At 43.9% G+C, this 24,737-nt stretch overlaps 1 protein-coding gene across 1 annotated transcript; it reads left to right on the top strand.

Moving 5' to 3' along the window:
* Window positions 1-9,232: 9,232 nt before the first annotated feature.
* LOC141112159 (dispanin subfamily A member 2b-like) lies at window positions 9,233-24,464 on the top strand. The gene is made up of 2 exons (XM_073604679.1): window positions 9,233-9,693; window positions 24,267-24,464. The coding sequence occupies exons 1-2, from the start codon at window positions 9,448-9,450 to the stop codon at window positions 24,405-24,407; spliced, it is 387 nt and encodes a 128-aa protein (XP_073460780.1). The 5' UTR covers window positions 9,233-9,447; the 3' UTR covers window positions 24,408-24,464.
* Window positions 24,465-24,737: the final 273 nt, after the last annotated feature.

Genomic DNA, 24,737 nt, shown 5'->3' with positions numbered 1-24,737 from the left:
GAACTGAGGCTAGTCGCCACCTTGCTGTACTTGGCGACGGGGAGAAGTCTGCAGGACATCAAGTTCTCGACGGGCATCTCCCCCAGGCTCTGGGGACCATTATTCCAGAGACCTGTTCTGCCATTATACAGGTCCTGCAGAAGGATTATATTAAGGTAAGATTTCTCCTTTAACATCACATTATATGTATTTAATGTTTGCTAATGTATTGTATTTATTTCATCATTCCCCAGTTACCATGATTGTAATATGCTGTGAAAATCCTCTTTATCCTCATGCATGCTGGAAGTTTGTAAAGTTCCTTTTTTGTTCTTCATGTATATTTGCCTTAACTAACCTTCCCAGCATGCTATTCATGGCCCATACACACCGAGCCTAGTCACTTAACAATGTATTTTGTCAGCTCCATTGTACTGCTTTACCCTAAACACCCCCTAAAATGTGTACAAATGTTATTTGTGTCCTTAAATTCAGGCAGAGTGCTAGAGGCTTTTTTTTGGGGTCCCAAACTCATTTGAAACCCTCCCTCCCCCCCAACCGCTAAGTCAACTGATACCAATCCTCTATCTGCTGACTTTGCCAAACCCATACACACTATACCTACCTTTTTTGTGGTCATATTTATGGATGAATTCACCAAAGCATGTAGTGAAAGGGCCTGCCTGAATACTTTCAAATTGTACTGTTTAAAGTGTTGTTCTCCTATTATCTTGATAGGTAATTGCAGAATATAAAATTGTGCTTCAATTTGTACAGTGTGTATTTATATTTTTGGATTATGACACTTCTTACCTGTCCAGTGGGCTGCCAATAGTGTAAAGTAAGGAGGGGCTGGCCAAAGTAACACACATTATGTATGCATTCAGCTCTGAATGAAGTGGAGAGGGTTACAGTACCTGTCCAAAATATACCCCCCACCCTAATATTTTTACAATGGGCCATCAGAGGGGAGGAGGAATCTGATAAGTGGACCTTATATTTTTGCCTTCAAATAAATGTTATATTGATGTTGGCCAAGAATGTTTGTGTCTAATCTGCTTGCAATGTTTTGTGCAAAAGTACTATTTTTTTTTTATCTTATTTCACTCCACAGTTTCCTTCAACACCACAGGAATGGCAGACTGTTGCTTCCCAATTTGCCCAGCGGTGGGACTTCCCCAACTGTGGAGGGGCAATAGATGGGAAACACGTCCACATAGTCCCACCCCCCAACTCGGGGTCATACTATTACAACTATAAGGGGTTTAATAGTATTGTGATGTTGGCGGTGATGTCGGCGACATATAATTTCCTCTATGTGGACGTGGGGAAGAATAGCCGGATGTCGGATGGTGGAGTCATCGCTCAGACCGAGTTCTACAGACGGCTCCAGAGTGGTGGCTTGGGATTGCCACCTCCGGAAGACAACGTGGCTGGTCTGCTGTTCGTTTTTGTCGCAGATTAAGCGTTTGGGCTGGGTGGTCACCTGATACTGCCGCTCCCGGGGTGAGGACCCTCACCCCGGACCAGAGGGTTTTTAACTACCGGCTGGCCAGAGCCAGAAGAGTGGTGGAGAATGCTTTCGGGATAATGGCCAGCCGGTTCTGCCTATTCCTTACACCAAGCAACATGGCAGAATATAAATTTACCCATATAATCCTTGCATGCTGCATTCTCCACAACTTTTTAAGGAGAAATTCTATGAACTATGTGGCCTCAGTTGGGCCTGAGGCCGGATTTCAAGACCAAACCCTGAAGGCGCTTGAAGCTGGCCATCCTGGCTTGCCCCCCCAAAGCGACCGCGAGGTCCGTCTAAAATATATGGAGAACTTTGCGGGTAGGGGGGCTCATTGATATGCCAGAAAATGTTTAAGAAACATTTTTTTTTGGAAATTTTATTTTAAACTGAAATAGTATTTCCTTTGATTTAGTGCTTGTGCTTCTTTTAGCTGTCTCCTAGGTTATCCAATGGGCTTTTCTTTTTGGCCATTTTCTTCAATAGTGCAAACGTAATTTCTTTGATATATGAGGTGATAATCTCTTCTTCAGCTAACTATTATGTTGTGAGTCTGCTACACACACACCTTGTTTTTGTTGTTAATGTATGTAATGCATTACTGATAAAAAATATTCCTCATTTTCAGCACCATGAATTAATTTTTTGGAGTGACGAAAATGGCCTGATTGTTGCAAATTATAAAGCACTGTGGGTGTTATTTACTAAAGCAAAATCCACTTTGCACTACTAGTGCACTTTTAGTGCACTTGAAAGTGCACTGAAAGTGCACTTGTAGTGAAAAGTGGATTTGCCTTTAGTAAATAACCCCCATTGCCACTGTAAACACCAATGTACTCAAAAAACTGCTATTGAGCATTGAAAGAAGAAGCCACACATTGTTGAGTAGAAACATTTTTACTCTTTGCACATTCACATGTGTGTTAGAAGAGGGTTTTTTAACAAACCAACATATTTTTAATTTTTTTTTTTTTTTTGACAGTAGAAATTTCCTTTTTTGTGTTAAACAGACATGTTTAAAACCATAAAACATACACAACTCAGGAACTTAGTTCAACTTTAATAAATTGAAGGCAATATCAGACATTAGTATATCCAAACTGTGTTGATATTGCCTTCATCAGATGGGGTGAGGTCACTCCTGTGAAAGACAAATTTTGAAGATGCACACAAAGTGAGAGTCAAAATGGGGATTTCCCTCCTGATCCCATGCCTAAGGTCAACATGTGCTATCTCCCATTATGGGGGATCAATGGACGTGTTTTGGGGGTGCAACCCCTTCCTCTCATCTACTTTAGTTCCGAGGAAGGGGTTGCATCCACAAAACGCGTACATTGATATCCCGTGATGGCAGATAGCACATGTTGACACACTGTGTGCATCTTCAAAATTTGGCTTTCAAAATTAAAAAAGAAGTTAGAAAAATATAAACAATTTGAAAAATGTTGGTGTGTTTTAGATTCTGCCTAAAACATCAATGATGTTTTTGAGTCTTTTTTCAACATCATTGATGTCTTCCTTGATCTTCTGTAAATCCCTATTGCACACCATTATCTCCCCAATGAGGACGTGTGCACTTGCAGTTGTGAAATGTGTTTCTTCTTCCACAACATCCACATCACCTAAAATAAAAAACACACACCATGTATTATAAATATGCAGGCATCCATCTATTACCTGAAGCTGTGGTCTCAGACACTCACCTGTTGTGGTCCCTATTTTGCCCAATTCCTAAAACTCTCCTTCTTCCACATCCTCTGGTTGTGGGTCCCCTTCTTTAGGAGGTTGTGGGTCCCTGGTCTCCTCTGATGTCCCGAGTCTTTTCTCCCCTATGTGAATAAAAAAAAGGCATACTTAACACACAGATATTTGAGGGCAGAAATAGTAATATGAAACATTGCTTGGAAGTGTCGTCCAATTGTCTGTTTTGGCAGAATTCCAAGCTGAAGACATGATTTTTTACCTTTCTTAAAGCTGGAATACTTACCTTTTTTGGTAAAGTTTCACACATGGAGACACCCCTAGTATCCACTGGAGCACCTGTGTGGAACACCCTAAAAAATTGGTTCTGGTGTCCCACACACTGCTCCTGCGTCCAGATGTATAAACAGATGCTGAGTGTCCTCTCCTTACACTGATTCAAGTTTGCATTTCATTCTAGTTACAAACCCATCTAGACAACAATGTACTAATGTACTAAACTTCTTTTAATACAAATAGGCATGAACAAATGTAGTTAGCCTGCATCTGCCAAAAACATCGTATTAGTGGGGAACGAATGATGTTTACTACGAACGATTACTATGCACACGAACCTGAAAGTTGCCATTTTAAACTGTACAACAGTAAAGAAAAGCATATGGAGCAGCATGCAAGTAATAATAATAGAAACACACAACAAAATACTTACCTTTTTGAAGAACTCTATTGATTCTTTTGTACTGATCGTGCTCCCTCAATTTCAGGTCTGACCAGCGTTTCCTCAACTGATCCTTGGATCATCATACTCCAAAATTCCTGTGCAGACTTTTCACAACCTTAGTCATGATCTTGGCCTTTCTCAGATTTGGGTTTGGGTAAGGTCCATACTTCCCATCATAGTCGGCCCTCTTCAAGATGTCCACCATCTCCACCATCTCTACAAAGGATATATTTGAGGCCTCAAATCTCCTCCGGGATCGGGACGTTCGTGGCTCCGGGCTTTCGTCGTTGCTGCTGTCTTTATGCACTTGTTCTTTCTCCACCATGTGCTCTCCCACTGCGCCAAAAGAGAAAGGGAGGGGACAATACTAGAAAGTAGGTCAGGGGCGGAGTTTAACAATTGCGCAGTGTATATAAAGCGTAATACTCCTGCGTTGTACGTACGATCTGCGAGCGGAGGAAGAAGTGGAAGCGCCGATCGTTCTAACAAAGGTACAATTTTAACTTGGGGCATGTCAGGAAAGGTCTCCTCCAATGGTAATATTGATCATTTGGCGTGCAGTACTGAGGTCCACCAGCAGGTGTCTCCTGGCAGTTCGGAGCTGTCAGAAGAGCTCTTTCCTGCAAGTATTCTGTCACCTTTGGGCCGCAGTACTGGCGTCCACCAGCGGAGGAATCCTGGCAGTATGGAGCAGGTATTCCCCTCTGGAGACAGGTGTCACCTGACCTTAATTAGCAGAGCTGCAGTATAAATACCCAGCAATTGCACACTTATGTTGTCCTGGTATTGTCCATGAGCCCTGACCTGCATCCTGTTACTCTGATTCCTGATTCCTGAACCTGAAGCCTGAATCTGAAGCCTGATTCCTGGAACCTGTTGATCCTGTTTCCTGTCTGTTACCTGGACCCTGGACCCTGAGCCTTGTACCTGACCCGTCCCTCCTGTGATCCATCCATCCTCTCTTGTCCTGTTTATCTCCCTTCCCAGCTACTGATTCCCTGTTTATGACCCCGGCCTGGTTTGACTACGATTCTGGTACTCCCTCTTGCTACATATGCTGGTTGGTTTAATATCACTGTTTGTTTGGTTGTTCACTCTGTATTGGTGGTGTGTTCACATATGCATTTTCCTTAATAAACTTACATTCACCTATTTATGTCTGGTTCACTCTTTCACAGACACAGTTCTGGTCACATCTGGTTTATGACAGGGCATCAGTGGCCTATACTGCTTATAGATTGAGGCCTATACTGGGACAAGATTAGGAGAGTTTAGCCTGACATTAGGGTTTGTCTTGTGTTGTGTCTTGCAGAGAAAATGGATCGATTCAACAATCATGATTTCCTCCCCCAATTCATTGATTTGTACAGAGAGCTGCCCTGTCTGTGGCAGACAAAACACCCCTTTTATACAAATCGACTAAAGAGGAAGGCAGCACTGGATAAATTGCTTGAATTTGTGAAGCCGCAGATCCCCATGGCAGACATCAACTATTTGAAGTGCAAAATTGGTGGCCTGAGGAGCACTTATAATAGGGAGCACAAGAAGGTCCAGGATTCCATGAGATCAGGAGTAGCAGCAGATGACATTTATGTACCCAGGCTGTGGTACTATGACAGACTGCGGTTTCGGTCAGACCAGACTGAAATCAGGCCATCACTCTCAACCCTTCCTTCCACTCTTCCTTCCGACCCAGCTGAGGCTTCTGATGTCCAACCTGGGCCTTCCACCCAGGAAGAAGATGTGGAGGAGCCCAGCTTGAGTCAGGTATAGCATTGTTAAATAGATTTCTCAAAATTGTGTGTGATTGATGAACAATAAACTAAAACTATGTCCCTTTTTCATACACAGGAAAGCCTCAGACAGGAGGAGGCTGTGGAAAGTGGCAGCCAGGAGGTGGCAGGGGAAAGTGGCAGCCAGGAGGTGGCGGGGGTAAGTGGCAGCCAGGAGGTGGCCGGGCTCAGTAGCCTGACCAAATCCTAGGACCCTCCCCTCCGCCTTCAACAAAAAAAGCACAGGAAGGGGAGGAGCGTGGAGGAGTCAGCACTTGGGTTAATTCGGCTGGCTTCTGTGGCCCTCAGAACCCCCCCCGTCTTCTTGAGGCCTATGCCTGCATGGCTGCCAACAAAATGCAGGAAATGGAGGTAGGCCAACGTCTCTTTTGTGAGGAAGTGATATATATGGCCCTAAATAAGGGGTTGAGGGGCGGACTTGCAAGCAAAACCCACCTGTGTGAGTTCGACCATCGTCCTCCTCCTCCACCTCCTGCCACAACTCCAACGCCAGAGCCACAGCCTGGAAGCAAGCGTGGAAGGAAGACAAGAGAGTGATGGCCTGGGTTCAGTCTGGTCTGGCAAAAGACTCAGGCTGTGGTAAGACCACAGCCTGGGGACAGATATGTCACCTGCTGCTGTTCCTGATTTTTCAGAGTCCTGGACCAGATTGTGCTCCCTATTAAATGGACTCCTCAGGCTACCAATTTTGCATGTCAAATAGTTGATGTGTGCCCTGGGGTACAAAGGCTTCGCAAATTTCACCAACTTATCCAGCGTTGCCTTCCTCTTTATTTTGTTATGACCCCCTAATAAATGTCTACTTTATTTTCACAAATACTTGCCCATGTGTTTTAATTCAAAAAGGACAGTTTGTTTGTGAGTAGGCAGGTATATTTCTAAAACATAACAAATGCTGGCCCTACCTAAATCTAAGCATTTGTGGATTCAGTGAAATAAATAACAGGGGAGGAGCACTATAATACACCTCCCTAATGCCCCGTACACACGGTCGGACATTGATCGGACATTCCGACAACAAAATCCTAGGATTTTTTCCGACGGATGTTGGCTCAAACTTGTCTTGCATTCACACGGTCACACAAAGTTGTCGGAAAATCCGATCGTTCTGAACGCGGTGACGTAAAACACGTATGTCAGGACTCTAAACGGGGCAGTAACCAATAGCTTTCATCTCTTTATTTATTCTGAGCATGTGTGGCACTTTGTGCGTCAGATTTGTGTACACACAATCGGAAATTCCGACAACGGATTTTGTTGTCGGAAAATTTTATAGCCTGCTCTCAAACTTTGTGTGTCGGAAAATCCGATGGAAAATGTGTGATGGAGCCTACACACGGTCGGAATTTCCGACAACAAGGTCCTATCACACATTTTCCGTCAGAAAATCCGACCGTGTGTACGGGGCATTACAGTGAGGCCACTTAAGGCTGAAGCTGCTACCATTCACCTGTCAAATTAACAAGTGTAAGTACATATAAAAACAAATCAATAAGGAAGCCCTACATAAAAATAACATAAATTAATATATACAGTAAGTTGCAAAATAACAATGATATTTAAAAGGAGAGCAGGTAATGAACTTTGCAATCAATGTTCAGTGAAAAAGTCCTTTCTGGTTATAGATCCCAATCACTCTATGTTCCACGGTAATCTACCACCAGCACTTCCACTCGTGAATAAAAGCTGGGGGATAAATCACCCCTGTTTAAAATACTCTTACCAGACTGAACTTGGAAATAGGCATAAATCAATAATCACAGGTGTCACTTAATGGATGGGTATCTCACTCTCACAATGCGGCTCAGAAGTTGGATCGCACACTGATACTCTCATACGGAGGCAAAAAGAGATACTATCCATAGCATAATTCCATTTTTAAAAATGCTTTAATCTCAAAAACCAGACCCCCCTCTTAAGAAATGCACTTACAATGTTGACAACAAAAATAGGCAATGTATCACTCAGACATCCATATGCGTCCAGGAGGAATCAGATACCAGACGGCATCTCCAGGCGGCATCAGCGTAATGACCTCACTATTGGCAGTCGCTTGGCCCAATCTGACGCGTTTCATCATCAATGACATCATCTGAGGGTGTCCTGATCAGCCTCCCTCAGATGATGTTGTTGATGACAAAACATGTCAGGTTGGGCCAAGCGACTGCCAATAGTGACGTCATTACGCTGATCGGTATGGGCACTCACAAGTGAGCATCGCAGAGTGAGGTAGGAGACGCCACCTGGTATCTGATCCCTCCCGGACGCATATGGATGTCTGAGTGATACATTGCCTATTTCTATTGTCTACGTTGTAAGTGCATTTTTTAAGAGGGGGGGGTCTGGTTTTTGAGATTAAAGAATTTTTAAAAACGGAATTATGCTATGGATATTATCTCTTTTTGCCTCCGTATGAGAGTATCAGTGTAGGATCCAACTTCTGAGCTGCAGTGTGAGAGTGAGATACCCATCCATTAAGTGACACCTATGATTATTGATTGATGCCTATTTCCCAGTTCAGTCTGGTAAGAGTATTTTCAACAGGGAGGATTTATCCCCCCGCTTTTATTCATGAGTGGAGGTGTTGGTGGTAGATTACCGTGGAACATAGAGTGATTGGGATTTATAACCAGACGGGACTTTTTCACTGAACATTGATTGCGGAGTTCATTACCTGCTCTCGTTTTAAATATCATTGTTATTTTGCACGTATATATTAATTTATGTTATTTTTATGTAGCGCTGCCTTATTGATTTGTTTTTATACATTTCTAAAATACAATGTCAAATTAACAAGGGACACCAACACCAACCAACTTCCTGGAGGTTAAAATATACAAGATAATAATGGTGTTGTGGTAACTTGACACACAAAACGACAAAAAATATTATGGAGATCACTATAAAAAAAAAAAAAAAAAAAAAACAGGAGATCTTGATAAAAAAATAAATTAAAAAAGATCACTATAAAAATAAATTCTAAACATTATTATGGAGATTTGACGAAAAAAATTTAAAATATTATTCATGAGAGCACGAGAAATAATAAAGAAATCAGTTTGCGCTGCAGTAAAAAATTTGCAGCGTGACGAATGTGCTATCTCCATTACGAATGCTAGTTTTACCAGACCGAGCGCTTCCGTCTCATACTTGATTCAGAGCATGCGTGGAATTTTGTGTGTCGGAATTGTCCACACACCCTCAGAATTTACGAAAACAGATTTTGTTGTCAGAAAATTTGAGATCCAGCTCTCAAATTTTAGTTGTCAACAACTGTCCGATGGAGTCTACAAACAGTCGGAATTTCCGACAACAAGCTTCCATCGAACATTTGTTGTCGGAAATTCCGACCGTGTGTACGCGACATAAGATGTAAAGGCCTAAGTTAATTCCCTGCCTCTGCCCCCCCACCTTCCCTGTCAAGGTTTATCTACAACACTGTTTCCTAATAGTGTACTGACTATGCTGGCAGCTCTTCTACTTTCCCTAGGTTTTAAAAAGGGCCCCATGCTCTGTAGTTACGCTGCTGGTTTGTTTCATCATAACACATACAGTATTCTTTTCCAAAGTGAAAGGCTGTTGAACTTTTTTATTCCGTCTTCCTGCCAAATGCAAAAAGGAATGTAACTTCCCTCCCATAACATTCCATATTATTGTTTTTCCTGCTCTGCGTATGAGCTTCTTTGGAAAAAAACCTGCAAAAAATAATTTTCTAGCATTTACTCTGCTGAGCTGAAATGATGGAGACCAGAGATTATGTATGTGAACTTTATCCTCCACCAAGCTACAGTGAGAGTTGCAACAAGCAGCCAAAAGAAATGCAAGAGTTGCGGAACATCCTGAGCCAGCCAAGCCAAATCACTGTGGTGACAATATTGCCAGAGATCCCCCCAGTACGTGACCATCTCATCTGGTCACTGTTTAATACCATGTACATGAACATCCTCTGTCTTGGGTTGATTGCTCTTGTATTTTCCATCAAGGTAAGATTGTTTTTTTAACCACGTCATATTAAAATATAGTAATTCCCAATGAATCTTTCTACCGTTAACAGATCTGAATTACTATATAAGTATTTTACAAAGCAACCTCTTAAAAAAACAAACTCTTGTAGTACCCAACTTTCCATTATGTGTATAACCTTTTTACTGCTGTTTACTGCTGTGCAGTACAGAAGGACAGGTACTGAATGTATTCTATTGGAAACAAAATTTCATTTCAAGATATGTACGAAACATAAGACTGACATTTGTGTTAATTTTCTCCAGCTGTGGTTAACGGTCATTTCCCAGAAGGGGATGGTCTGTGCTACTTGTAGTAGAGGAGGGGGTAGCTGTTTGGCATCAGCAGATTTACGCAAGGGAACAGAGAGGGTGGAACAAGTTGACATTGGGGGCCCTGAAATGGAACTCTAGTCAAAATATACTGTAAAAAAAAGTTTCTTGTGCTAGGGAAGGAATGTGATAATCCCCACCATGAAAAGCCTCCTGATGAACTTAAAGTGTACATCTGGACAAAATAAAATAAAAAATACCATATGCATTACATCTTTGAAATACATTTCCCTAATAATGGTTGATCTGCTAGGAATCCTGTGATCCCTAACTTTCTGTTGTGTTCTGACAACATAGTGCCTCTGCTGCACTCACCTGCTGGACTACAGAATATCTCCCTCTTCTCATCTTCATTACCTAAAGGGAAGATGTTCAGTTGTCCAGGAGAGGCAAACTGAGCAGGGCCGACAAAAATGCATGTATAGTGATTATGTAGACATTTCCCTTCTCTATTTATTAATAAGCAAAAGTAGAATATACAGTATATATTATTTTCCAAAACTTCCCCAGCCTTAGCTTGGATTGGCTTGTATTTGTTAGTTACTCTTAAACTACATATCTATTTAAACTACCCTCTACCACACAGTGTGACAGCATTGCTGTATGATTTTACTGCAGAACATACAGTGTTGTCCCCTTACTACAGGCAGTGGAAAAACAGATCTAAAGACAAGAACTAAAAACAAAAACTTTGCAGAAATAGGAAGAGATAGCCCAGCCACCGCTCACCTCGGCCGCCCTGAGTGGTTAACAGGTAAAAGCAGCCTCAGCTTGATTCATTCAGGCCACGCCCCGTTCCCAGAGTTTAATCATGGATTCATGATTAAGCCCTGGGGGGCGGGGGAAACATGTTGGGGACATGGTCTGGATAAATTGAGGCTGCTATTATCTGCTAACCACTCAAGGCAGGTGAGGTGTGCGGTGGTCAGGCTCTTTCTTCCTATGTCTACAACATGCTTTGGGTCTGGACATCCCTTTCCCCAGCCTGCACCCTCACTAGTCAGTAGCATCCAACTTATTGGACCTTGATAGCTTGAGCGGGGACAATTAAAATGGTTGCAAAGCCTTAAGATTTTTCACCTTAATGCATTCTTAGCATTAAGGTGAAAAATCTTCTGTGCTGCAGCCCCCCCCCCTTACCTGAGTCCGATCCGATCCAGCATTGCGCACAAACACAGCGGCTCCAGCCACTGTCGCTCACCTTATTGGACAGATTGATAAAAGCAGGAGCCATTGGCTGCTGTCAATCAAAACCTTTGACACGGAAGTGGGGGGCGGGGCCGAGTCCTGCTGTCTGTGTCATTGGATGCAGCAGCAGGACTCAGAACAATGCCAATTACCAGCTGTGGAAGTTTAAACTAGAAATGCTTCTTAACAAGGACGACTTGTAGCAAGTGCTGAATACAGACAGACTCACAAACGGATAGACAGAGGAATGGGACAGAAAAGACAGGCAGGCAAATGCGACTATAAGCTTAGTAGTATTAGCCACATAAGAACAGAGAAAACGGCCAAAGGTATGTAGACCTCATTGCAAAAACTTCATGAGTGTTCAAGCCTTAACAGTAAGCTCTCTCTACTAAGAAGGCTTTATAAGATGAGACTAGAAGAAGGCCAGCATATGTGTGACCACGTGAAAGCTATGCTAGAAATCATAGAGCAGCTGCGTGCCATTGGAGAGGACATCAAAGATAACCATATTTTTGCCCTTCTCCTCTGCAGCCTTCCAGAAACATATACTGCTCTTATTAATCTTTTAAAAACCAGACCCGAGCAGGAGCTGACACTGGAATATGTCAAGGGCAAATTAATTGATGAATATGACAGAAGGAAAGAAAATATGCACCATGATGACAAAGCTCTTAAGATGTACAAAGGCACAAAACACAGCAAAGAAAGCAGAGCCTGTTTTTGCTGTAATAGGACTGGTCACTTAAAAAAGGACTGTTCTATCTGGAAAGCCAAGCAGCGAAAGCTAGAGCTATCCACAAAAGAAAGAGTCAAAGCAACCACAAAGGATACTGCAGACACATCATGGAGTGGCACCTTTAAAGTGACACAGAGCAGCAAGCCATGCAGCTGGTGCATAAACTCAGGTGCGACAAGCCACATGACTAGCAATGAGACCTTCTTTATAAACATTGATTACAGTGCAAAAGACAGTTTTCCTAGAAAAGGGAAAAGCATCACTTCAGAAGGTAAAGGCCAGGGTTTCCTGAACTGCATTACACCACCCAGGAGGAGGTCACCACAGTATCCTTGTAAAGATAGTGCTGTATGTTCCAGAACTAGAAGGCCGACTTCTATCAGTGAAAAGTCTTGCAAACAATGGTCTCACAGTTAAGTTCCAGGGTGATGAATGCACGAATCACAATAATAAGTGGCTCCTTGCAAAAGAAAAACTAGATGATCACTTATACAGGCTCATCACCACAGACCAGCAAGCCAATATAGTCTCTAATAATGACATACACAACAAATGTATTCATTTATGGCACAGGCGGCTGGGGCACAGAAGTCCAGCAGCTATACAGAGCATTTTAAAGAGAGGCTTATCAGAAGATTTGACAATAGCTCCTTGCAAAGTGCTGTATTGAAGCAAAAACCACACGTGCTCCCCTTCCACAGGCAACTCAAAGAAAAACTACCCACCCCCTGCAGCTCATACAGAGTGACGTATGCGGTCCAATGAAAACTCCCACATCAGGCGGGAACAGATATCTACTGATGACATTGATGATTATTCCAGGTACATAACTACTTATCTGATGAAACACAAGAATGAAACATCAGAGAAACTTTAAGAGTTTGTTGCCATGTCTAGCAACAAATTCCAACAGAAACCAGGAATAATATGCACCGACGATAGTGGAGAATACATGAGCAAAGAAGTGGCCTCATACCTGAAGAGACAAGGAATAGTACACCAGACAACCACACCATACACTCCTGAACAAAATGGTGTAGCTGAAAGGAAAAATCGCACTCTTATAGAATGGCCAGATGCATATTGTCGGAAGCCAACCTACCTCACCCACCTACAGAACAGACTACCCTCAAAAGTCATTAAAAGTACTTCATTCAAAATGTGGCATGGATCGAAGCCTAGCATAAGGCACATCAGAGTGTTTGGATGTAAAGCATATGCCTATATTTCAATTGAAAAGCGATCCAAACTGGAGAACAGAGCCATAGGGGTCATTTTAGCAGGCTACAGCAAGCAAACTAAGGGTTACAGAATCCTACACCCAAAGACTGACAATGTGACAATAAGAAATAGTGTTTATTTTGAGGAGAGCCCATCACCAGAAACACTGATCCCTGAAAGCTGTGAAGTGAATAGGCCAAGCAATCCAGAAAAAAAGGTTGACCAAAGCGAACCTGTGCAGGAGTCAGAACAAGAGGTGGAACTCACAGTGCCTAAACCAAGTTCCCCACCAGATCCTGCTGAACTGCCTGAGTTCAGAAGATCCACTTGGACTACAAAGGTGATACCACCCCACAAACTGTCATACACTGCCAAAACACACAGCATACTTGAACCAACATCCTGGGAAGACATAGAAAAACTGCCAAAACATGAAGCCAATAAATGGAGAAAGGCAGCAGAAGAAGAATTAAAGTCACTTCAATAAAATCTGGACACTCACAGAGCTCCCTCTTAACCGCAAAACTATACGAAGTAAGTGGACTTTCAAAGAAAAGTCAGACACAGAAGAGAATATCCACAAATACAAAGCCAGACTAGTTGCCAAGGGTTACTCCCAGAAATTCGGTGATGATTATGATGAAACTTTCACTCCCGTCATAAAACACTCCACCATCAGAGCGCTTCTAATGCCCCGTACACACGATCGGACTTTCCGACAACAAAAGCGTGGATTTTTGTTCGAAGGATGTTGGCTCCAACTTGTCTTGCATACACACGGTCACACAAATGTTGGCCAACAATTACAAATGTAGTGACGTACAAGACGTACGTGATATCTCCATTACGAACGCTAGTTATATCTCCGGCTCGTAATTGATTCCGAGCATGCGTGGACTTTTGTCCGACGGACTTGTGTACACACAATCGGAAAGTCCGACGACAAACATTTGTTGGCAGAAAATTTGAGAACCTGCTAGCCAACATTTGTTGGCGGAAAGTCCGACAACAAATGTTTGATGGAGCATACACACGGTCGGACTTTCCACCAATAAGCTCACATCCAACATTTGTGTACGGGGCATTAGTGTTGCAGCTGGGAAGGGCATGCAAGTTAAACACCTAGACGTTAAAACTGCTTTCCTATATGAAGACATTAAGGAAGATCTCTACATGGAGCAATCACCAGGGTTTGAGCAAGGAGACAACCTTGTGTATAAACTTCAGAAGAGCATCTTCTTAAGCAATCTGCAAGGATGTGCAATGAGAAAGTGAATGAAGTGCTTACCATAGAGGGATTCTCAAGAAGTAAAACAGACCCCTGTCTCTACTCCAGGAATCAAGAAGACAGATGGGTATACATCCTTATCTACAGTGCCTTGCAAAAGTATTCACCCCCCTTGGCTTTTTACCTATTTTGTTACATTACAGCCTTTAGTTCAATGTTTTTTTTAACTGAATTATATGTGATGGATCAGAACACAATAGTCTAAGTTGTTGAAGTAAAATTAGAAAAATATATACTTAAAACTATTTTTCAGAAATAAAAAAAATGATAATTGGCATGTGCGTATGTATTCACCCCCTTTGTTATGAAGCCCATAAAAAGCTCTGGTGCAACCAATTACTTTCAGAAGTCACATAATTAGTGAAATGATGTCCACCTGTGTGCAATCTAAGTGTAACATGATCTGTCATTACATATTCACACCTTTTTGAAAGGCCCCAGAGGCTGCAACACCTAAGCAAGAGGCACCACTAACCAAACACTGCCATGAAGACCAAGGAACTCTCCAAAGAAGTAAGGGACAATGTTGTTGAGAAGTACAAGTCAGGGTTAGGTTATAAAAAAAATATCCAAATCTTTGATGATCCCTAAGAGCACCATCAAATTTATCATAACTAAATGGAAAGAACGTGGCACAACAGCAAACTTGCCAAGAGACAGCCGCACACCAAAACTCATGGTCCGGGCAAGGAGGGCATTAATCAGAGAGGCAGCACAGACACCTAAGGTAACCCTGGAGGAGCTGCAGAGTTCCACAGCAGAGACTGGAGTATCTGTACATAGGACAACAAAAAGCCATACGCTCCATAGGGTTGGGCTTTATGGCAGAGTGGCCAGAAGAAAGCCATTACTTTCAGCAAAAAACAAAATGTCACATTTTGAGTTTGCGAAAAGGCATGTGGGAGAAAATACGTGAAAAATTGCTGCGCTAAACCACTAAAAAACCAAAAATAATGAAATATATACAGCTGCTGACACTAAAACAAACAAAGTCCAAAGTGAATAAAGATAAAAAAGTGTAGGGCTTATGGGTGTGAAACACCAAAAAAGTCAGATGTATATCAAGGCAATTGATATAAACAAGTGTTATAGAAAGAAAAAAACATAGTACAACAATAAAGACAGGTAAACTACTTCAGGAAAAAGTTAACTGATACTGATCTTGAACAACTGTATTGAGGCATATTGGGCCTTTCCAATATAAGCAATCTGGGATAAAGTGTATCAAATTTCCTCAAAATACAAATCCATCTAGATGTAAAGTAAGGCCTTGTTTACATATGTGGCCAATCACAGCTCAGCTGCCTATTTTTACCACCCCCAACTGTCAACCGGAAACTTAACATGACCACTGACCATGTTAGTATACACTGTTGTGCTCGTGGTGTGGCACAGCTCAAATGTATACCATGGATCATGTTTGGTGGACATCATTGCCTCCATACACGATTCATTTAAGTGAATAGGGCCACCCCACCACCACCCTACAACAAAGCGTAATGCATGTGGCTTTCAACGGTTAAAATAGGTGTCCAGGGGGGTGGCATATTGCTTCCAAGCTGCCCTACAAATGCCTCTGAACAGCAATTAATTGCACATCGCTTTTAAGAGGGGCAGCAATAGCGACCACATAGGTATGCCCACGGGGTGTTCCGGGTGTGCCCAGGCACACCCTAATCATCCCTGTGCTCTGTCTGTGTTTCACACCTTTTGTTTTGTGCTGACTACCTGCAACATGTCCCTGTGTAACTCAGTCACCAACACTGCCTGGGGTCGGGTCCGGCCAGCAAAAACAGCTGTGTGCTGCAAGTGGGAGGATTGAGTAGGGAGGGAACTAGGACCACAGCCGTGGAGTAACCCAGCCGGGAGCCGCATTTGCTGATGCAGCTTCTATAGTTCCGGCTGCAGGCGCCGGCAGAGTGATCTACATCTGCACTCCGCCGCCCCTCCGGCCCTTTATTAGCAGAGGACTAGCCTGGATAGTGGCAGGTGAGTGGCTTCAGGCAGCCTGGTGTTCTTTTGATCCTGTTAGTACCACAGTCAGGCAGCTAGACTATTTACAGTTATTGTAGTGCGTCCTCCTCACAGAGTTCAGTTAAAGCTACAAGTTAGTTTAGTGTGACCTCTGCACAGTGTTCAGCTAAAACTACAAGTTAGTTTAGTGCGTTCTCCTCACAGTGTTCAGCTAAAGCTACAAGTTAGTTTAGTGTGATCTCTGCACAGTGTTCAGCTAAAGCTACAAGTTAGGGTAGTGCGTCCTCCTCACAGTGTTCAGCTAAAGCTACAAGTTAGTGTAGTGTGACCTGTGCACAGTGTTCAGCTAAAGCTACATGTAGTTTAACTGAACAGTGTAGTGTTCAGTTAAAACTACAAGTTTCAGTTAAAACTACAAGTTAGTGTAGTGCGACCTCTGCACAGTGTTCAGCTAAAGCTACAAGTTAGTGTAGTGCGTCCTCTGAACAGTGTTCAGCTAAAACTACAAGTTAGTGTAGTGCGACCTCTGCACAGTGTTCAGCTAAAGCTACAAGTTAGTGTAGTGCGTTCTCTGAACAGTGTTCAGCTAAAACTACAAGTTAGTGTAGTGCGACCTCTGCACAGTGTTCAGATAAAGCTACAAGTTAGTGTAGTGCGTCCTCTGAACAGTGTTCAGCTAAAACTACAAGTTAATGTAGTGCGTCCTCCTCACAGTGTTCAGCTAAAGCTACAAGTTAGTTTAGTGTGACCTCTGCACAGTGTTCAGCTAAAGCTACAATTTAGGGTAGTGAGTCCTCCTCACAGTGTTCAGCTAAAGCTACAAGTTAGTGTAGTGCGTCCTCACAGTTTTCAGCTAAAACTACAAGTTAGTTTTTTGCGAGCTCTGCACAGTGTTCAGCTAAAGCTACCTGTAGAAGGTTGGTGGGGTTTTCCTGATCCTATCACTACCGCAGGCAGCTAAATAAGCTACAAGTTATTTTTTTGCGAGCTCTGCACAGTGTTCAGCTAAAGCTACCTGTAGAAGGTTGGTGGTGTTTTCCTGATCCTATCACTACCGCAGGCAGCTAAATAAGCTACAAGTTAGTTTTTTGCGAACTCTGCACAGTGTTCAGCTAAAGCTACCTGTAGAAGGTTGGTGGTGTTCTCATACTACAGGCAGGCAGTTGATATTGCTAGCTGCAGTATCAGTATATATATATATATATATATATATATATATATATATATATATATATATATCCCAGCTTAGTGCAGCTACAGGCCATTAGTATGACTGGAAGGCCAACAAGGAGAGGCAGACAGTCACAAGCCAATAAAAGAGGGCAAGCAGGCTCTGTGTCTAGAGGCAACAGTGCTGGTCGTGGAGACGGTGCATCCTCATCAGCACGTGGCCGTGGGACACGCTTGGCCTTTTTTTTGGGCAGCTGGCCGTGTTGAGCCGCAACATGCGGAAGACTTGGTCGAGTGGATGACCAAGCCGTCCTCATCCTCCTCATCCTCTCTCACCCATGCTCAGGGTACTTTGTCTGGCAAAGCAGCTGCCAACGCGGCCTATTCCCTCGGCTCAATGGCATCAGTGACTCCTTCCCTAGCCCCACCATGTCCTCCTGAGGAGTCCCTCGAACTGTTTGACCACAGTGTTGGGTATATGCTCCAGGAGGATGCCCAGCGTTTAGAAGGCTCTGATGATGATACTGAGCTAGATGAAGGCAGTAACGTGAGCATGGACAGAGGGGGTGCCCAAGAAGGACAGCAATCTGGCAGTCATGCTCCCCCTGCTGCAGCATACTGCCAGGTTTGCTCCACTATAGAGGAGGGAAGGGATGATGAGGTCACTGACTCAATGTGGGTGCCTGATAGGAGAGAGGAGGAGGAAGAGGAGGCACATCAGGCAGGATGCCCTCCAGGGGCCAGCCTAAGGGCAGCACACTGACTGCATCACACCCCAAAGCTCCGCATGTGCAGGGCACTGCTGTCTCTGCATGTTATTCCAAAAGTTCTTTGGTGTGGGCCTTTTTTGAGACGAGTGCATCAGATCGCACCGCTACTATTTGAAACATATGTCTCAAGCGTATCTCGCGTGGCCAAAACATCTCCCGCTTGGGCACCACATGCTTGACCAGACATATGTTGACCTGACATGCAGTTCGTTGGCAAGCATATCTAAAAGACCCACACCAAAGAACAAAGAGGACCTCTCCTTGCTCCTCATCAGCTAAGATCTCCAACCCCACTATACCTTCAGTGTTCTCTGAGACCTGCACTGAGAGGAATGAAGGTGTAGAATTAGGTGTGTCAATCTTCTGGGCAATCTGCTTTCGGTACACCGACGTCAGATTGTACGAGGCAAATTTCCCTGCCCCAGCTGCTGCACCGCCGAAAGAAGTTCGCTCCTAGCCATCCACATGCCCAGCAGTTGAATGCTAGCTTGGCAAAATTGCTAGCACTTCAACTGCTGCCTTTTCAGTTGGTAGACTCTGCCCCCTTCCGTGAGTTTGTGGAATGTGCGGTTCCTCAGTGGCAGGTACCCAAACGCCACTTTTTCTCACGGAAGGCGATTCCGGCTCTCTACCGGCATGTGGAAGGCAATGTCCATGCCTTGCTGGACAGGGCGTTCAGCAGTAAGGTGCATATTACCGCTGACTCATGGTCCAGCAGGCATGGACAGGGACATTACCTAAGTTTCATCGCACATTGGGTGACCCTGCTGGCAGCTGGGAAGGATGCAGGACAAGGTGCAGTAGTGTTGGAGGTTGTTCCGCCACCATGCCTCCAAAATGCCACTACTAATGATTGTGACACACCCCTCTCCTCCACCCCCTCCTCTTCTTCTTCCTCCATGGCCTCTTCCTGTGCTTTGTCCTCGGAATCAGCGGTGCTCCGTAGCCGTTCAAGGGGCTACGCAAGTATGCAGGCCAAAAGATGCCATGCGGTGCTTGAGCTGGTGTGCTTGGGGGACAGGAGCCACACTGGGGAAGAGGTTCTGTCATCTCTGCAGGGGCAGGTTCAGAGGTGGTTGACGCCACGCCAAATTAAGGCAGGAATGGTGGTTTGCGACAATGGCACCAACCTCCTCTCTGCCCTCCAACAGGGACAAATGACCCATGTGCCCTGTTTGGCTCACGTCCATAACTTGGTGATGCAGCGGTTCTTGGGCAGGTACCCGGGCTTACAGGATGTCCTGAGGCAGGTCAGGAAAGTCTGTGTGCATTTCCACCGGTCATATAATACCAGTGCTCGGCTGGCAGACCTCCAAAAGGAGTTTAACCTGCCCAAGAACCGCCTAATCTGTGACATGCCCACCAGGTGGAACTCAACGTTGGCCATGCTGCAGCGGCTGCACACACAGCAGAGGGCCATCAATGAGTACCTGTGCGACTATGGCACCAGGACAGGGTCAGGGGAGCTTGGTTTTTTTCCCCACGCCAGTGGGCCATGATCAGGGATGCATGCACTGTCCTGTCACCATTTGAGGAGGCCACGAGGATGGTGAGCAGTGACAGTGCATGCATCAGTGATACTGTCCCCCTTGTCCACCTGTTGGAGCACACGCTGCGTGGAATAATAGACAGGGCACTTGAGGCAGAACAGAGGCAGGAAGAGGAGGACTTCCTTAGCTCTCAAGGCTCCCTTTATCCAGACAGTGTTCCTGCGTGCCCGCTGATCACACAAGAAGAGGAGGAGGAGGAGGAGGAGGAGGAAGATTGTGTCAGTATGGAGGTGGAGCCTGGCACACAGGAGGTAGCTGCGGACCATTTCATCCTTAGTGACCCAGAGGACTCCGGACCGAATGCCTCAGCAAACCTACGCTGCATGGCCTCCCTGATCCTGTAAAACCTGCGTAAGGATCCTCGTATTCGTGGTATCAAGGAGAAGGACCAATACTGGCTGGCAACCCTCCTTGATCCACGTTACAAGGGTAAGGTTGCGGACCTTATCTTGCCGTCGCAGAGGGAGCAGAGGATGAAACATCTTCGGGAGGCCTTGCAGAATGGTCTGTGCAACGCGTTCCCAGAGACTGGGAGGTTACAAACTCCTGTTTCTGGACGTGTTGCTGAGGCTTCGGTCAGTCAAAGAAGGAGCGGTGGAGAAGGTGGCCATCTGACCGATGCGTTCAGACAATTTTTTAGTCCGCAGCCCCAAGGTATGATCGGTTCCAGCAACCATTGCCAGCGTCTGTTTTACATGGTACAGGAATACCTAGGGGCAAGATCTGACTTGGACACCTTTCCCACCGAAAATCTTCTGGGTTACTGGGTCTTGAGGATGGATCACTGGCCAGAGCTTGCACAGTATGCAATTGAGCTACTGGCCTGTCCTGCATCCAGCGTTCTTTCGGAACGCACATTCAGTGCTGCTGGAGGCTTTGTAACTGATCACAGGGTGCGTCTGTCCACCGACTCGATCAATCGACTGACCTTCATAAAAATGAATCAGTCTTGGATCACCACCAGCTACCAAGCACCTGATGCTGATGTAACCGAATAATTTTTTTTGAAATCTCAGATCCCTTCAAAGACTGCCTATGCTGATGCTGAGTGACTATCCTAAGTAATTAAACTCTTCCTCCTCAATGATCACACTGATAGCTTGTAAGAACATTTTTGGTTCTGGGCGCTGCCACCAGTGCCTAAGGCCCAATTTTTCAGCCCCTGTTTAACAGGGGTGTGTACTTACAATTTTTGATGCAATACTTTGCAGCAGGGCTCGTTCCTGCGTTCCAACTAGAGTATCTGTGAGGGGTTGCAGTGTTGTGGCACCAGTGCCTAAGGCCCAATTTTTCAGCTCCTGTTTAACAGGGGCGTGTAATTACAATTTTTGATGCAATACTTTGCAGCAGGGCTCGTTCCTGCATTCCAACTAGAGTATCTGTGAGGGGTTGCAGTGTTGTGGCACCAGCACCAGTGCCTAAGGCCCAATTTTTCAGCCCCTGTCTAACAGGGGCGTGTAATTAGAATTTTTGATGCAATACTTTGCAGCAGGGCTCGTTCCTGCGTTCCAACTAGAGTATCTGTGAGGGGTTGCAGTGTTGTGGCACCAGCACCAGTGCCTAAGGCCCAATTTTTCAGCCCCTGTTCAACAGGGGCATGTAATTACAATCTTGATCTAATATTTCACAGCAGGGCCCATTTCTGCGCCCACCAAGAGCGAGTGAGGACTTACAGTGTTGTGGCACCAGCACCACCACCACCACCAAAGGCCCAATTTTTCTGCCCCTGTTGGGCATGTAATTACAATTCTTGATCTAATATTTCACAGCAGGGCCCTGTGAGGGCTTACAGTGTTGTGGCCACAACAACACCTAAGGCCAAAATTTCTGCTGAGCATATAGGGCAGGCCCCTACTTTCAAACATCCAACTTACAAACGATTCCTACTTGCAAACAGAAGGAGACAACAGGAAGTGAGATGAAATCTACCCCTAGGAAGGGAAATTCTCTCCTGTAAGAGTTAATATGGGAAAAAAATTTCTCCTTTCCACTGATGCTTGATCACCAATCCTTGTTTCACAAAAAAACCCAAATCTTCAAAAAACATTTGTCATTGGGACAAAAAGTGAGGTGAAATCTTCTGAAGAGGAGCACAGGCAGCAAAACAAATGTCACAGGGGTGATAACCCTTGCCTATGTTTTCCAAAAAGCTTAAAATAGATTTTTTGGCTGGAGCTAAACACGTTAAAAATGTACCAGTTCACAATTACAAACAAATTCTACTTAACAACAAACCTATAGTCCCTATCTTGTTTGCACCGCCTGTATACTGCTATTCAGAGTACAGAGCCTGTATACTGCTGTTTCCTTTTTTAATTTGGGTGCGGGGTTCCCCTTAATATCCATACAAGACCCAAAGGGCCTGGTAATGGACTGGGGGGTACCCATGCCGTTTGTCTCACTGATTTTCATCCATATTGCCAGGACCCCACATTACATTAAAGCCGCAAGCAGTTTTAAATGACTTTTTTTCCTTTAAAAATGACATTTTGTGCAGGGACTGTTCTAAGCATGGGAAACACGCGCCACTTTACAGGCATACTATAGATACCCCCCAGGTATGATATTTAAAGGAATATTTCACTTTTTTTTACTTTAAGCATCATTAAAATCACTGCTCCTGAAAAAACGGCCGTTTTTAAAAGTTTTTTTTGCGTTGATACATGTCCCCTGGGGCAGGACCCGGGTCCCCAAACCCTTTTTAGGACAATACAATGCAAATTAGCCTTTAAAATTAGCACTTTTGATTTCAAACGTTCGAGTCCCATAGACGTCAATGGGGTTCTAATGTTTTTTCTTCGTTATTCTAACAAATTTTCGGTCCGTTCGCAGGTTCTGGTGCGAACCGAACCGGGGGGTGTTCGGCTCATCCCTATTGATGGGAGAATACTACTGTTGAGGGAGAGGGCTTATGCTGCTGGCTGCTGGAGAGTATATTGATACTGGATGCTGGGAGATCTATTGTTGCTGGGGGGTATTTTCTTGTGGGGTGATCTATTGTTGCTGGGGGAATCTATTGTTAATAGGAGGGATCTATTGTTGCTGGGGGGTGTCTATTGTTGCTGGGAGGGATCTATTGTTGCTGGTGAATCTATAGTTGCCGTGAGGGATCTATTGTTGCTGAGGAGATGTCTTGTTCTTGGGAGATCTATTGTTGCTGAGGGAATCTATTGTTGCTGGGGAATCTAACAATTTTATTTAAAGCAGTAAATACAATTCAGGATATTAAAACATGACACTTATTAAAAAATATCCTACTTAACGTACAGTTTTTAAAATTGCTTATTTGATTTAGAGATTTATTTAAAAGCTTTGTGTATGTTAAAAGATTATTTAATTAATAATTTAAAAAAATTATGTTTGTTTACATTGATAAATGTTTTTTTAATTAAAAATGTTTTAATACATTTTAAAATGTTTGTTAACATGTATTTATAAGAGTGTGTGTGTGTGTGTGTGTATGTATATATACATACACACACAGATGCATGAGTGTTTTAGCTTTGGTTTGAGGTGCACACCCTAATGCAATAGGCTGCGCACGCCTATGGGCGACCACATGTGTAAACAGGCCCTAAAGCTGGCCATGCATGGATCAAAATTCGGCTGGTCCAGCAGGAACCGGAAAAATTTCAATCCATGTATGGGCGGTCTGGTTGTACAGAAGGCACTCTGCTGTCAGAACTCAGTAGCACAGTGATTCCCCCATCCACATCGAGTGCGTGGATGAGTGAATCGGGTATTTTTTTTTTTCCTTCAGCCTGATGGTTGAAAGAAAAAAAACGTTAATGTATGGCCAGTGTAACACAATCCAAACAGGAGCTACAGTATAGGCTGCAATGCTGCATACATATTTTCAATGTATCTAGTAACCCTCTTGCGTAGATAATTCTAATTTCTGATTTTTTCGTAATATTTTTGTGAATTTTCCATGGTTTATTGGCGCCTGAAAACCCCCATTTCCTGTTTACATTATAAGACAAGAATGTCCAAACTACAGTTGATTTCTCAAAGTCCCCTCCCTTCTCTGCTCACTCGCCGTATCTGCCAAATTCCTCATTGCTGGGAATTCAGACCTGATGGAGATGGGGGAGGAAATTCATAGCTGTGAGGGAAGGCAAGGGGAACGCAGGGTGTTTTCAGAGGGATAGTGATGCTATGCTATCTCAAAACAGGTTTCTGATATACAATGGATAGATATAGATAGACGGTCAAGACAATATTATAGGTCATTGTTTATTTTAAAACCCAGTTGGTCTTGAGTTTAAGGCATTCTGTTGATCGAAAATTTGTCATTCCCTCATTATTTTTCTGTCTTGCAGTCTCGGGATAAGAAGCAGCTGGGAGACAGAAGCGGAGCCCATAGCTATGGATCTACAGCCCATTCTATGAATATTGCTGCAACCACGCTCTCCATCCTGTTTTGTATTATCACAATTATAATAGTCATGCTTGTTATTTAGAAACTCATGGCAGTTGAAATAATCTAGGAAAGAATAAAGCAGCAGACAACTCTCAAACATGTTTAACCTCCTTTCGCCATGGTACGTTAAAGAAATAACAAACTGCCAAGGGTGCAAAATGCAGACACCCAAAGGTTCTCGTCCATACCTACATCAGCTTTCACTGTCCTCTTTTCAGGTAGTTCTTATTGCCCCACGCTCATTCCCTCTTGCTCTATGCCTTCCTATTGGCCCATAGCTATAGGCTTCAATGGACAATAGGAGTGTGTAAGAAGAGGCAGGCAAGCTCTGGCACTACTAGGAAGTGATAAAGCTGAGCTCTTTTGTGCC

This window comes from Aquarana catesbeiana, linkage group LG11, assembly GCF_042186555.1.
Source record: "Aquarana catesbeiana isolate 2022-GZ linkage group LG11, ASM4218655v1, whole genome shotgun sequence".
Lineage (NCBI taxonomy): Eukaryota > Metazoa > Chordata > Amphibia > Anura > Ranidae > Aquarana > Aquarana catesbeiana.
This window is presented reverse-complemented; position numbering and strand designations above follow the sequence as displayed.

Coding starts and splice junctions, on each gene's coding strand:
- LOC141112159 (XM_073604679.1), top strand. CDS start 9,448: ATGATGGAGACCAGAGATTATGTATGTGAACTTTATCCTCCACCAAGC. Junction 9,694..24,266: donor CTCTTGTATTTTCCATCAAG/GTAAGATTGTTT, acceptor TCTGTCTTGCAG/TCTCGGGATAAGAAGCAGCT.